Source organism: Haemaphysalis longicornis, unplaced genomic scaffold (genome assembly GCF_048455015.1).
Source record: "Haemaphysalis longicornis isolate Haplotype H1 unplaced genomic scaffold, Haemaphysalis longicornis Haplotype H1 scaffold_7, whole genome shotgun sequence".
NCBI classification, from domain to species: Eukaryota; Metazoa; Arthropoda; class Arachnida; order Ixodida; family Ixodidae; genus Haemaphysalis; species Haemaphysalis longicornis.
The window spans coordinates 60,062,607-60,077,256 of record NW_027526422.1 but is presented as its reverse complement, the minus strand read 5'-3'; the positions used below and the strand labels follow the sequence as shown (position 1 = coordinate 60,077,256).

The following is a 14,650-nucleotide window of genomic DNA, read 5'->3' as shown; positions in this document are numbered from 1 at the left end:
TAGAACACAGAGTGGTTCAAACGAGCTGCCAAAAATGAAGCAAAAACGGGGTTACGAAAGGGGAATCCCCTGAAGACTTGCGATTGTCTCGACGCCACGAGGTGGTCAGTGACAACTAAAGCTTCTCCATGGATAATTTAAAAACTAACCAACAAACAAACCAATAATTATAAAATTATATAAAAATACAAACAAGCAAATATTTATTTACATAAATAAATGGTATTTATTATTACTACTGTGAAAGTGAAGAGGAATTCCCTGCATTCTTGCGATGGCGCCGCCGCCGTGCAACGGCTCGCAAAAACTCTTGCGTCATCTACTACACAAACTTCTGTGACGCGGAGCCGTTGCATGGAAAATAATTCACCCTGTGGCTCGAAGACAGAGCATAAATGTTAAAAACGAAAGGTGGAGTGAATAGTCTCCTGGGCTAAAATATGCACCGGTAGCGCAGTAGTTCGCCAAATCGCATGTTTCTTCTCCTAATCTACACTCTATTTTTCATGTTTGGTGAAAAGCGCTGCCGAGCTCAGACTAGCATCTCACTGCATTACCACACACTTATCGGGTGAAAATTCAGCAAATGTAATGTTGCATACAACAAAAGCATGTGTAGGCATAGAGTTTCATACAATAATATCTGTATAAAAATCTATGTGTATAGGTAGGTGTAAATATCTATATGACATACCTGATGCTAAGAAAATTGCGGTGCTGTTTTTTCTTATAACCGCAAACTGCAAATTTGCCCGTGATTGCCTCTTCTAAAGAAGAACGAATATTGCTTTCACTCTCGGAGTAAGACTGTTGCACATCATGCCAAACAGAAAATACCGTAATTACTCGATTCTAATGCGCACTTTTTTTCCGGAAAAACAGGCCGAAAAATCGCATATACGCGTTAGAATCGGATACGAAACCGAAACTGCTGAAATTTCGTCCCACCCATCGCCATCGCCATCTCACGATGGCGCCAAAGCTTTTAGCAACAATTTTTCAGATCCAGGCGTCTAGGCTTTTCTATCGGCGTTCACGCAAATCATCAAATTATTCCACTTGCGCGCTTGATAACAGCAATGGGAGCAGCGGCAACGAAGGTGCGCCGGTTCCACGGCTTATGAGCGGCTCCCACGCGTTCATAATGAGCGGTTCGCTGAAGTGTGCGCCTCTGGAGAAGCTCGCGAGATGGGTGTGCGAGGCGTGGGCCACGATCCCATCGACCATGGTTAAACGTTCGTTCAGAAGTGTGGCATCGCGAACGCGCTTGATGGCACCGAGGACGAGATGTCACGGTCAGCGGAAGGCGACAAGAAGCTCTCAGAGAGCGACGAGGAGCGAGATGGGTGAGATTACTTCAGGAACTAAATCGCCCGTTTCTCTCGCATTCGTTTTTCTTGCTCACAAAGTTCCATGTGCGTTACAATCGGAGGTGCAAGTTTTTTTGGTTTTTTGCCTGGAAAATCGGGTGCACGTTAGAATCGGGCAAGTACGGTAAATACTACAGGTCGATATAGTAACCCTTAAATAATGCGGTTGAGCACACTTTTAATAGCAACTAATCCAAAAACTGCATGAAAAATAGAATTGGCCAGAATTATTCAGAAGGAGCGCAATAAATCGAAAATTTTTTTGCTCAACTTCATGAAATAAAAATAAAATGGCAGATACTAGAAACAGTAGTTGCCTTAGATAGGCTAATAATTTCAGTTGAAAACAGATGGAAAGCACAACATAATGGGGGAAAAGCTTTATGTGTACTTAACTATTGCACTTCACTGCAACACCCCTTAGATCACTACGACAATGTGCAAGAGTAAACACCAGTGCCAAAAGAACCGCAGGTGGCAATTGGCTTGCAGCACCTTGCCGCTAAACACAAAAACATAACACAGCCACGTAATGAGATCTGCACACAAACACCACTTTAACAAGGATTCAGTTCGCCTTCATAGACTGAAGAGCCAAGTCAACTGTTTTGATTCGCTCAAGCACATAGGGCAGTTTAAAGTTCACATCCCCCAGCAAAATATTGCCACTCTCCATTTTGGCAGCCAGACCTTTGCTTATAAGCTCTTGTGAACTTGCAGGTAGAGCTTTGAGAGACGACAGTTGATTTTGGAAGCTCGACTTCTCGTTGATCAGCCATGAGGGAACCATGAGCGCACCGAACTGCCGTGGCTATGTATGCGGCGTGGATGGCGCTGCGTCTATTGTGTAGCCAGCGCTCAGCGTTGCCCGGACGACGACAAGACTCGGCTAAATTTGGCATCGTATGCTCTCAATGGACAATAATCATGCAAATTGCCGTTTCTGCGCAGCATGACGCAGCAGTTCCACCCCAGCAAGTGCAACGGCCCTGGTACAAGCGCAAGCGATTCATTGTTAATGCGACTTCTGTTAATGCACCTTGTATGAGGACACCAAAATATACAAAGCTTCGCTGTAAAATTCGTCGGTTTGGCTGAGCCAACCATAACCAATTGTAAGTAAGAAAGCTTATTTTCTTAGATCAAATCAGTCATTTTCTTGCACCAACTCAGGCATTGGAAGGTTGCCATTACGACTGGTAGCTAACTGACTGCTTCGCAGTCACAATGGCCTTTGTGCATGGGCATGTGCCATGCATCTATATGTGGGTATCGGTCTCAGTGTGAATGTCCTTAATGATACCGGTATGCTTTTCAATCAATCTCTTATGCAGATACCGTATTTACCCGATTCTAACGCGCACTTTTTTTCCGGAAGAATAGCTCGAAAAATCGCATGTGCGTTAGAATCGGATACGAAACTGAAACTGCTGAAACAGCGGAAATTTCACCCCACCCATCGCCATCTGAAGATGGCGCCAAACCTTTTAGCAACGACTTTTCGGATGCAGGAAGCATAGGCGCCTAGGCTTTTCTATCGGCATTCTCACAAATCGTCAAATCGTTCCACTTGCGCGCTTGATAATAGCAATGGCAGCAGCAGCTCTCACGTGTTCTAAACGAGCGGTCGGCTGAAGCGTGCGCCTCTGGAGAAGCTCGCGGGATGGGCGTGCGAGGCGTGGGCCCCGATCCCATCCACCATGGTTGAACATTCGTTCAAAAGTGTGGCATCGTGAATGCGCTTGACGGCACCGAGGACGAGCAGTTGTGGTCAGCGGAGAGTGACGAGGACTGAGATTACTTTGGGAAATAAATCGCCCGTTTCTCTCGCATTCGTTTGTCTGGGTCACAAAGTCCCGTGCGTGTTACAATCGGAGGTGCAAGTTTTTTCTTTTTTTTTTTTTTTGCCAGGAAAATCGGGGGCGCGTTAGAATCGGGTAAGTACGGTATGTGCCCTGTGTGCTGTCATAGGTCTGGTGCAAGGAATCTCTCTTCACTGCAATATTTGTTTTGCACATATGCAAGCAGGCACCATTGCACACAAAATCAGGTGGCAGCACCTGTAGTAAGCAGCCCTTTGTTTAAGAAGAAACATTAGGCGCGGCATAGTCAGTGAGGTGCTGGCTTTGCAACCAAGGACGCAGGTTTGAGGCTGGCCCTGGCAGCATTTTTTCCCTTTTTTTACTAGCTCAGAAGATGCTTCATACAAACAGAGGTGAAATTCAGTTTGCTAGGCCGTTGGTAGCACTTTCTTACTAAAAAGAACTTTAAGACTCTTGTTCCAACCGTTGTGTTTCTCCGACAAGTTTTACAATACAAGTTCTGTGGATGCACCAGACTTGCCTCTCTAGATGCAGGGTCACTTCGTCGTCGGCCACAGCAGCCACCGACCCTAGGGCCAGGGCAACGCAGGTCAGGCTACCTTGTTCGCTGATGGCGACCCGATCCCCGACGGCAAGGCCAGCGCATCTCGTGAAGCTTCCCGAAGCGGAAGAACGCGCGTCTGCAGGGTGCTCGTGGTGCATCTTTCTCCGGAACGTGTGCTGAAACACGGCCTGGCCACGTGCGTCGAGAGCGCTCTTTCCCTGGCTCTTCACAAGCTGCATGTCGCTGAAGCAGAGGCCTTTGCTTTCCCTACAGGGACAGAGGGAATAGAAAGGAACAAAGAGAAGACAGATACACGTGACAAACTGAAAGAGGAGTTCTAAAATGCTAGACGTTTAAGCACTTTTTGTGAGTTGTGAATGTGGAAGCATTACTGTCTAATTGGAAACCAACGAGAGCCCGACTGAATGCCGCAAGGTGCAGGGAAACCTGGCTCCCCGGTGACTGCTGTGCCTCCGGGCAAGAGAAGCACAGGAAGCTAAAGTACAAGGGTTAGCTTGCGCCATTCTTGAAATACGACCAGTTAACCCAGAAGCTGTTCCACAAGGCTTTGCGCATACCTGCATGCCCCTTGCATAGGGATCCGTACAGGGGTGCAAAAGGAAGACTTGCCCCCCCCCAAGCCATACAAGAACTATTTCCCCCTTCCCCTGCCTTCTCAACCCACAATGCAACGGGTTTGCCCCCCTCAAGACAATTTCCTGCGACGCTCATGCCCCCTTGTATTTATTTATGAGCCATGTGCCCTTTTTCAGTTTTACTTCTGAGGCATAGAACATGTGACAGCCAATGGGCGCGCTTCCTTTTGTTTTATTTCTGAGGCACATGCTATAGAATGCGTAGCAACCGAAGGCGTGCTCCTTTTGTTTTGTGTTTCTTTTTAGGCACGCGCTACGGAACGCATCGCAGCTCACGGGAATTTAGGAGTCGCCCTAGCAAATCACTTCACCAGCATCACACTTCCGTACGCTGGGAGTACAACTGTATAAAGAGATTACTATATACAAAAGTACCAGGCGGAAACAAATCACAACTCAGGCCTGCAGTTCTCGAGAGTATTGGGGTGGTTGTTGGCTGGTTAGCCAACGATCCAAACTTGCACACTCAAAATGTGGGAGAAACGGATTCACGACGCTGAGGTTGTGGCAACACGCATTTTTACAAGGACAAGTCACGAGTGCATACAGTAGCAAAAATGAAGTTGCTAGTCTTACAAGCAATTGTATGCCTGGTGGTGGCACATGGTGCGGTACCGTGGCTGTGGTGTCGTCCCAGTCACATGGTGGCTAAGGGTGCATGTTACAGCTGAGAACCTCGCGTGCAGTACCAGGCCTGGCCCTAGCCGGAACACAGGGTTCAGTGCTTTTTCCTTCACCACACAAGGCTGGCCAATAGGATGATGACAGCGAACAGGTCATACGATGATGGTGCCAGCACTTATCGCGAATGCATTAATTTCAGCAGCAAATGTCCAAAGTGACATCTGTTGGTGCAGAAATTAAGAGTCACTAAATTTTGCTATTCACTATTGACAACAAAAATCCACAGTGGCAGGTTTTCACTTGAACTTCAAAAGAAAAACATTCAAAGAGCACTGCTACAAGAGCTAGCAAATAGCCACTGAATACAACAGTTGCATAGCTTCACCTAGCACATCAAAACAAAGATGACAGGCAGATTGAACTGACAGGCGATAACGTACATCCCCGGTGCCCAACTGCAGTGCTTGAGTTCATCTGCTAGAGGAACCAGCTAGCTCAACACCACATGCTACTAGAATGTAGCTGACAATGAGATTTGCGTGCAGATGAAGACTAAGGCCACTCACCTCTTTACAGCGTCTTCGACCCAGAAGCAGTCTTGGAGATCATGCTTCGCATGCTGCATCTCTGTGTCCAACATTGCACACCACTCCATGAAATACTGCATGTGCTCGCTTGTCAAGTGCTTCACACTCTCCTCCACAAACTTCGGCTCTGGCTGTGTCCCCGCCTCCAGCTTAGTTTCTTCACTTGATGGGCTTCTGAAGTAAGTAAACAAAAACGTCAGAAAGACCACTACACAAGAGGCACTGGAGAAGCATGTTCATGCGCATCATCTACTTCAAAGCACACACAGTCATACTTCCATATTGCATACATAATTCTTGGTTTTAAAATATAGCAGCCCAGCTAAAATCTATGATGCAAAGAACCACTGGATAAAGTTATGGGAAGCCTGTGTGTGTGGGGAGAGAGAGAGAGAGAGAGAGAGAGAGAGAGAGAGAGAGAGAGAGAGAGAGAGAGAGAGAGAGAGAGAGAGAGAGAGACTTTAATTTACAACTGAGATTTAGGGGGGGAGGGATGGCCGAAGTCTATACGGCTTCAGCGACCGCAAGGGCCTGTGCGGTTAGAGTTTCCTGAACCGCCAGGTCCGAGCTCCCCAAGGCCTGTTCCCAGCGGTGGGGCGTGGGGTAGGAGGGAAATGGGTCGTGTGGACACTCACACAGCGAATGAAAGTGGGTATCACGTTGGTGGCAATGAGGGCAGTGTGGTGTTAGAAACTTGTGTGGGTGCGTGTGTGTGAGCGTGGTTCTGGGGGGGAAGCAGTGAGTTTGCAGGATGCGCCACATGTTGGCATCAGCGTGCTATAGCGACGGGTGCAGTGGGGGATAGTGCCTGCGAAGGAGTCGGTAGTGCTGGGCTACTTCTCGATATGTTAGAAGTGCATACCGAGAAGCCGCCGGGACACCGTTGTTAGGCGGAAGAGAGAGGCCTGCTCGGGTGGTCAGTGCTCGAGCTTGATGGTGGGCCGCCTCATTACCGACTATGCCAGTGTGGGCCGGGGTCCACAGCAGCGACACGGGTTGGGTGGGGGGCTGCTTCCGCAAGATTTGCAGTGCTACTTTAGATATGGTGCCCTTGGACAATTTCTTTGTAGATCAATATCAAATCTTGCATGCTCACAGAACTTGAGCAGTTTTTCGCTAGAAGTTCAGGCAATATCGCAACCTATCCTGCCAAGCATACCCACCTCTAGATAGTATGTCCAACCTCTCTCTCTGTGGATACATGCTACCATGCTTGGGGAGCTAAGAGGAAACTGGCGGGAAGAAGCGAACGAGGAGAACACTCCGAGATTGGTTAGGCAGGCACCATGCCTTCAAGCTGCCACTGTGTTCTCTGCCTACATTTCACATTTTGTACGTACACCTTCATCCCGACATCTCCCCATTACATTACCATGTACCAATATTTACAGAAACTGGTTTTAAGGAGTCCATGTCATAGTGAGTCACGTGTAGAAATGTGGCCCTTATTGCACCTTCCAAACTACAAGTAAGAAACCTGCTTTCGTGGCGGATGGTCGCAGCATTTCGACAAGCCGTAAACAAAACACACGGGCAAAATGTCAAGAAACAATACAACTGATGAAAGAGAGAGCTCTGACCTCCTGTAGATAGAGCAGGTTGTGGAGTAGGGGCACTTGGGGCAAAAGCGCTCGCTGTCCAAGGGGTCAGGCAGTGCACAAGAGGTGCTGGCCAGGTGGGCTGCCAGTTCATTACGCCTCTGCACCAAATCTCGGCGCTCCGCATGCCTCGATGCAACCTTCTGCATGTCCACACCATCGCGAATGTAGAGCAGTAGGCCCTCGTCCACATCTGTGGCCTGCCGCTCAGCCATCATAAGTGTGTACAGGATCACCTGCAGGCAACGCAATCCCCAGGTGCCGTGAGGCCGTGGGAATAAGTTAGGCATCTTGTAGCAGAGACGATTAAGATTAACCATGTTCTCCACAAACAGCAGAATCGTCATCCGCACAGTACGGTTTATGTTCACCAACGATGGCAGGGCCATCACCAGCACAAGCAGAAAATGAAATCTACTTAACCATTGCCTAAAGCTTTGAGGTTTATCGGACTGTTTGGCTTAGCTTCTGTCATACACAGAAGTCCATGACCTCTCACCCGTGTGACAACCTTCACCAGTAAGTCATATTGCAGTCTTCCCAATACGCCTTCGAGATGGTCTGAAAAATGTTGGAGGCCTTTATATTCTTTGAGTGGTGTCTTCAGTGATCCACTGGAACAAAACATTCATTTTTCCAGAATACAGTGATGTGTCCAGCTAAGCACTGACCAATAACCAAAAGGGTTTACGTTCTACAACTGAAACATGTTCTGTGCATTACTTTCAATTTAAAATGTTTCAGCCATATGTGCTTCAAAATCAAGGTTTTACAAGAAGCTAATGAAGTTCTTCAGCAATGCTATGTGAAGATGAAGGAAAACATTAATTCCTACACCTAGACCAAGGACGGATACACTGTGAGGAACTCCGGAGCCAAACAGCAGTTTTTTTTCCATGTGTGTTCCATAGCTACTGGGCTTATCAAGTAAAAAACACGCTCGAGATAACCATACAACAAAGTACCATGCAGACGCCACAACTGATTCAGAAACACTTAATGGGATCTTCCCCAACCCAACTCACACCAGAGCTATAAGGCAAGCCACAGAGGAGTCTATGCTTTTATTTCTACCTTTACTGTGCACGCAAATATTGTATACACAAGTGTTGTGCATTGCCTCTATTTACCATAAGATCTTGAAACTGGGAAAACTCCCAAACTCATGCAGTGATGCAGTGCCTTAACTACTGCATAGGTATCTCTACAATTAGCATTACTGCTCTGAAGAAGCCTGTGGCATAAGTGCATTGCAGTGGAAAGATATAGACCACTTCAAACAACATAAAGTTGTTTGATGTGAGCTGAAATCTCAGGGGAAAAAAGCAAGGTCAAAGTAGTTGCTCTTTCTGCTACCATTAAAAAAACGGCCGCAGGAGTACCCCAAGTCACCACTGCGACTTGCAAGCACAGAGACCAAAACCTCTGTATGGGATATGGATATCCCAACATTTTCTTGGCATATAAAATAGATCCCAAATACAAAACGACATTGATGTCAGGCGGCTAACATTGCATATTTTGCTTTAATGCCTAATTTGGCAAACAAACGAAACGAAACTAAACAATGACAATTGAGAAGCAGTGACAAATTTTCGCTTGGTGCTTGACACACATCACATTCTCTGATAAAACGTACTTCCCCTCTACAGAAAAAAACAAGGGCGTGCTCATTTCACCTGCCCCTTGTGCTCTGCAGAGAAGGTGTGCCTCCCAGTCTTGAGCTCCAGAGGTAGCAGCCTCTGTCGGTCGTGAATCTTGACCTCCAGTGTGGCATCCACTTTGCCCTTGACCCCGAGGCGGGGGCACCAGTAGTTGTCCTCGATGTCCCGCACCTCCGTCACTGACAGGCCAAGCTTTGGGTTTGTGGAGAGCTGCGTGCTCATGTACTCCGCCATCCACCGCATTATGTTGGGCAGGAGCTTCAGCAGCTGCTCTCTCACCTCGACTTCGTTGGCCTTGAGGCTGTACCTGGGTGCAGTCGCAAGAAATTGAAGCTGCCACCACCTACAGTTCCCTAGTTGCCACTGGCTTTCAGCGTACCACATGAGCTGCTTTATACGCGGCACTAGTTATGTCACGAAGATGGCCCAAGATATTGAATTTTGACATCTTACAGTAGCACAGCTTATTCTCCTTGGCCCCTTTCTTTAAATGTGTTCACTTGAAGCCACTGAAGGCAGCAAGTGACACTTCCTACAAGGGTCTCCAAAGCCACAAATGGTAGTGCCCCTGCAAACAGTCCAAACTGTCAGCAGAGTCCTGCTGAAAGTTAGAACTTGTCCCGAATTCCCGCAAGAAATTGTAGCTGACGACAGTTACAACCGTCTGAAGTTTGGGTCTGGAAGTGGGCACCAGAAAAACCGGTTTTGTTTTCCAGGCTTAAACTTCAAACGGTCATAACTTCTGCTACAGACCAGATAGAATGATGTTAGTCTTATTGCACTTCTTTATTTGTGAACAGTTCACTGGTGCCTTGTTTAGCTGCATCCCTCCAGCAGTTCTTTTACAAAGCTGTCACAAAATCAAATATAAAAAGCTGTATAAATTTGAATATGGTCGTTTTGCACAAAAACAAATTTTATATCTACAATCAGAATGAAAAACCGCATAAATGAAAAACTCAAAGTGGGTTCCGCGGAACCTAGGGGTTCCGCAGGCCCCTCCTCAGGGTTCCGCGAGCCACTGATAAATTTTCCCTGGTTCCGCAGTTGCAAAGTCTTATATGGTGAACTTGAGGTGCGATCGATCTAAGGAACCTCCATTACTCATGCCCAAGTGTCAGTAAGCACATCTCGGCACATAACAGAAACGCGCGAGCTGCGCAATAAATTTCGCCAGCAGCTTGTAGCCAGCCAGACTACGAAAACGAGCCACGTGGTTAAACTCTTGAATCTCGGTCTTATATTACCCCCATGCGCATTTCTCCTGTTTGGAGATAGGTGCCGCTAGCGTACGCATTCGCGTAAATTGCTTGCTTTTGAATTTATTGCACGTTAATGTAGCATGAACGGAATGAAAAATGGCGGGAGGGGTTCTTTGGCACTTAACGGAACTTAGCAGGGTTCCCTGGGACCAACATGCTTGAGAACCCCTGACCTAAACGATCACACTTTTTGAAGCTGTCTGCTGTTGTTTGGGGATAAACCATGCATAGTTTAGAAACAAAGCTAGGATTTGTGTCACATCTCCCTTTTTTTGTGATGAACAAGAGCGCATCACAAACCAAGCACTGGCTCAGTGTCAAACAAGAAAAGCCTGTTGAGTGGTGCTACCTAAGAGAGGGTGCAAAAATACACCCACAATAGGCTAGTACTACTGCAAACAGTAAAGATGACAGCTTGCCCAGTGACGTAGATGACTGCCCTAATAATTTTGAAGTTTTGCCGCTGCCTGCTGGCAGTGAAAAGGGAAGCTAGCTTTCGCAGCCACCGTCAGAAATCTACGCCATCTGAGTGGCTTCTGAATGGTGCCTTCAGATGGCACTTGTTGATTCTACCTGCTGCTGGTATCATTTTAGTTTGCATTTTTCACTGCATTAAAGCAAGCAATGAGCTACCACAGCAAAGCAAGGCCCCCCAAACTAGGTACTGACCTCTAAAGCCTTTCTCAATTCCGAAAATGCAGTCCTCAGAACATGCAATCACTCAGCAAAATCCACCATGAGCACGCTAGACCACAAGAGTAATGGGCAATTACTTACATGTCGTGCAATATGTCACTCCGCTGGAGGAGTGTGTTCACAATTTCCACCATCACTTCCTTGCTTGCTCTTCCAGCTAGTGCCTGCAAAAAACCGCGCAAGCATTAAAAATGTCCCGTCTCTTTTTTTACAGGCTTCAAATAGCGAATTGCATGTACCAAATTTTTTTGTATGCATTGATCCTTCCTCGCAAATAATACCAAGGAATTGACTTGTAGACCCAGTGCCCTCTGATGGCAAAGCTTGTGATAGGACATCCTGCAGCACAAATCAACACGATGGCCTAGTGTATGCCCGCACAGAATGTAGTGGTTGATTATTGCGCTCTAAGCAAAAGCAGACAACACGGTGCCCTACAAAAGCCGACACAAACCTAGATGTTCTTGGCAAGGTTCGAAGATTGACAGATCCCTGGCAGTGCTAGCAACAGCAGGACCACTTGCTGATAGCAGGCGATTTTAGCACTGAACACTAAGAGCAGAGCTACTGGGAAACAGATACCAGGGGCTTAGGTGCTTTCATGCAATTCCCAAAAGATGCAACAGGCCAGACCATGAGGCAAAGCAGCTTCCTAAACTGGAAGGACCCAGAACTGTGTTTGCAGCTGTTACCCAGAGTCCCATCACTGAAGGGAAGGGTGCGGGAAGAGTCTCATTAAAAACTGTGGCAGACAGGAGAACGTGTGATCTACATGGATGGAAGAAAAACCTAGAGCAGCCGACAGCACGTCTAGATTGGGCACGCCTATGGCACACAAGAGACACATGCCTGCAGCCCAGATACTAATTGTAAGAAACTCATTCTTTTGAGGTACAAAATCCCGGTCAAGCACTCAATTTCGAATGCTTACATTTGACACTGCTCATCAAGGGACGAAAATTTGGTTCGAAGGTATTTGACAACGTCATGTATACCTAAATGGCATTGAACATTCGCAGCGCCAACACATTTGCAATGGAGTTCAAAAAAGTTCAGTTCGAAGGCATTTGAAATGCTACCAGTGTATTCAAAATGTTACCAACTTTTTGTTCCCATTCTCGTCAAACGTTGATTATTACCCTCCTTCCAAATATTTCAGTGCAACCTTTCGTCCCTTCCTAAAATCATTACTTTTTTTTTGCTAGTCTCGTCAGCTTACTCATCGTCACCATTATCCATTTCAGAACTATTCGCGACAAGGGCTGCATTTCAAACCTTACAGTTATATCAGAAAGTTTCCCTAGCCAGACGACAGCCTGATTTCCTTCATGTACAACAAGGTTTCTCTACTGATCATAGCACTGTGCAGTCAACTCTGCAAAATCACAAGACGACAGATTGCTCCTTGTTCACCTTTTGAAACAGTTCATGTGCTATGCTGCCGATGAGCATAGAGAGATTAGAGCTGTCAATGTCCCGGAACTTGGTGGCAAGTACACTCTTGCGGGTGCAGAACAAAGACGACACTATCGTTGTACTGTTCACAAGGATGTCGGGGTGCACTATAATGAGACCGTCGTCACTTTCCAAAGTCGTGCAGTTCCCACTGAACTTGGAGTGCATATAGACCACGTCGCCCACGTTGAGCTTCTCGTTGAGCCTAGTTTCAAAAAAAAAAAAAAGACAACCGATAATTTTAAGGTAAATGCAGTACCGTGCCCCATACAAAGTTGTCACGGGCAAAGTACAAAGTCAGCATATCACTAGGCAATACAACCTATGTGCAGAAAACTACGTTTCTGTGCATATTTCCGGACACAATTTGTAAAAATTTACCAGCATTTTTTCTCCCATGAAATTTAGTTTGGATTGCATATGGCACTTGATTTTACGGCTTCCATTACATTGAGAAACAGCTGCTTGTGTAAATTCAAAGTGCAGTATGAAAAATAGTTTATAAGATCTCTGTATTGAAAATAACCTGCGATTGCACATAGCTTCTGAGAATTGCAAACAGGGTTTAAACTACTAAGCTCAAGTTACATCTCGGCAACAACATGCAAACTTTGGAATAATTTGCGCCATCTTAGTCCACAGTTATCATGTGCGCTTTTTTTACTTTCACTTTCATGACATGTGGCTCCTGTGGCATGGTTTCAAATCAAAGACTGCATACTGTCAACAATGCCAAAAGAATTCGAGACAGACAGGCAAAGATAAAGAGCAAAGATTGTGGGATAATGGATACAGCAGAGTAAACATTAAAGGAAATGACAGTACATAAAAAAAACCACCTCACGCTACCCATTCCATTCTTGGTGCCATGTGAACCAAGCAGAACTAGCATTTTCTGTAAGCTAGGTTTTGAGATATCCTACACTGTAAAACAGCATGTCTAGCTTCATTCACATTTCATCAAGCATCACCTTGCTCATTATGGTTGTTGCTAACTAAAATTCTGACATTCTAAATAGGAATCCTGGTAAGTAAGGTCCGAAAGCACCAGGCAAGCACTGCCAGGTATCAGGGACATCCAACTTTATATATTTGGCCAGAACAAGAAAGTGGGTTTGGCCAGCAAAGCAGTCTGGTGGTGCCAAAATAAAACACCCAATTAAACAATTAAAACTCTACTCTATTGCCAGTTTTTCTTTCAGAGGAGACATGTTCTTGGTGGTCCACACCATGTTCCCCACTGCGAAAAGTTGGACCTCTCCCTTTAAATAAATAAAACAGTTATTCTGCACAAAGAAAGCTTCTCTAATGGCAAGAAATACTACTGCCCCTGCAAACACTTTTCACCACTTTCAAAACAAATATCCTTCACTTGAATTTTAGGCACACATTTTAGATACATAGTTCTAGCTGAATTGAAATGATGCACTTTTGCTTCTATCACTTGAAGCAATGCTACGATCGGAATGCATCAATGGCTCATAATGATAACATTAGGGTACGAGACAATTTTAAGTGCAGACAACTTTAGGGGCTCGCCTTGTCATCGTAGCTCACTCGCTGGACCCAAGTTCTAAGAGCCACATGGCATTCCGTCATCGCGGCGCAACCCAGAGGCTTCGAAAGTCAACCGGTTTATATAGTCATAAGCATTTGAAACTTGTGAACCACTGGCGCTTGTCATACATCTCCCCGTTGTTTAGAACAAAGAAAACTGTAGGTACATTTGAGGCAAAATACACGTAATTAACCGGCAGCGCCCGCATTCATTTAGTTAGGAACGCTCGTTGGGTTAGTTTTGACGACAGCAAGAGAAAAAAAAAAAGTGGCAGTGCAACGCTAGGACGTGCGGGAAGAAAAGCAAGCACAAAAAACAACAACGAAAAAACAGAACTGCCGCTGCCGCAGTTTCAGGCAGGGGGCATGAGCACTGCAAAGGCGGGAAATTTGAAATGCGTTGGGTGGTAGCAGTGAGAGGATAACGGCGCTACAGCTTATTATAGCGAATCACTGCTTTGCACTTTCGACAGCTTTCACATTGAGTGAAACAGCTTTAATTTTTTTCTATATACTGGACGTTCCTTTGCGTAATAATTTATTGGCTCAACACACACATCTCTTCAAATAAGAGTAACCTGAACAAAAAATACTGTAATCAAAAGTGAAACCAAATGCAGCAAACACTCACCAAGACCCTTTCAAAGTGCAGGTGAACACTTCCTTTGAGTCTACTTTTTCCACGCTTAGCCGAACACATCCTGGTGTAGTTTTGTCAATGGCCTTCACAGTGCCCTTTAAACTTTGAAATATGGGCGGAGCTTTGGCATCGATGTAACAGCTGCAAGGACAATTAAGTGCTGTCATAACAGAA

At 45.9% G+C, this 14,650-nt stretch overlaps 1 protein-coding gene across 1 annotated transcript in view; it reads right to left on the bottom strand.

Moving 5' to 3' along the window:
• Positions 1-14,650, bottom strand: part of Dna2 (DNA replication helicase/nuclease 2) — a 71,473-nt gene that overhangs the window by 26,836 nt on the left and 29,987 nt on the right. Inside the window, exons 4-10 of the mRNA XM_077677492.1 lie at positions 14,468-14,617; positions 12,238-12,484; positions 10,906-10,988; positions 8,882-9,173; positions 7,185-7,438; positions 5,584-5,778; positions 3,714-4,004 (exon numbers count right to left, since the gene is read on the bottom strand). Of these exons, the coding sequence (XP_077533618.1) occupies positions 3,714-4,004; positions 5,584-5,778; positions 7,185-7,438; positions 8,882-9,173; positions 10,906-10,988; positions 12,238-12,484; positions 14,468-14,617 (1,512 nt within the window). The remainder of the gene's footprint in view (positions 1-3,713; positions 4,005-5,583; positions 5,779-7,184; positions 7,439-8,881; positions 9,174-10,905; positions 10,989-12,237; positions 12,485-14,467; positions 14,618-14,650) is intronic.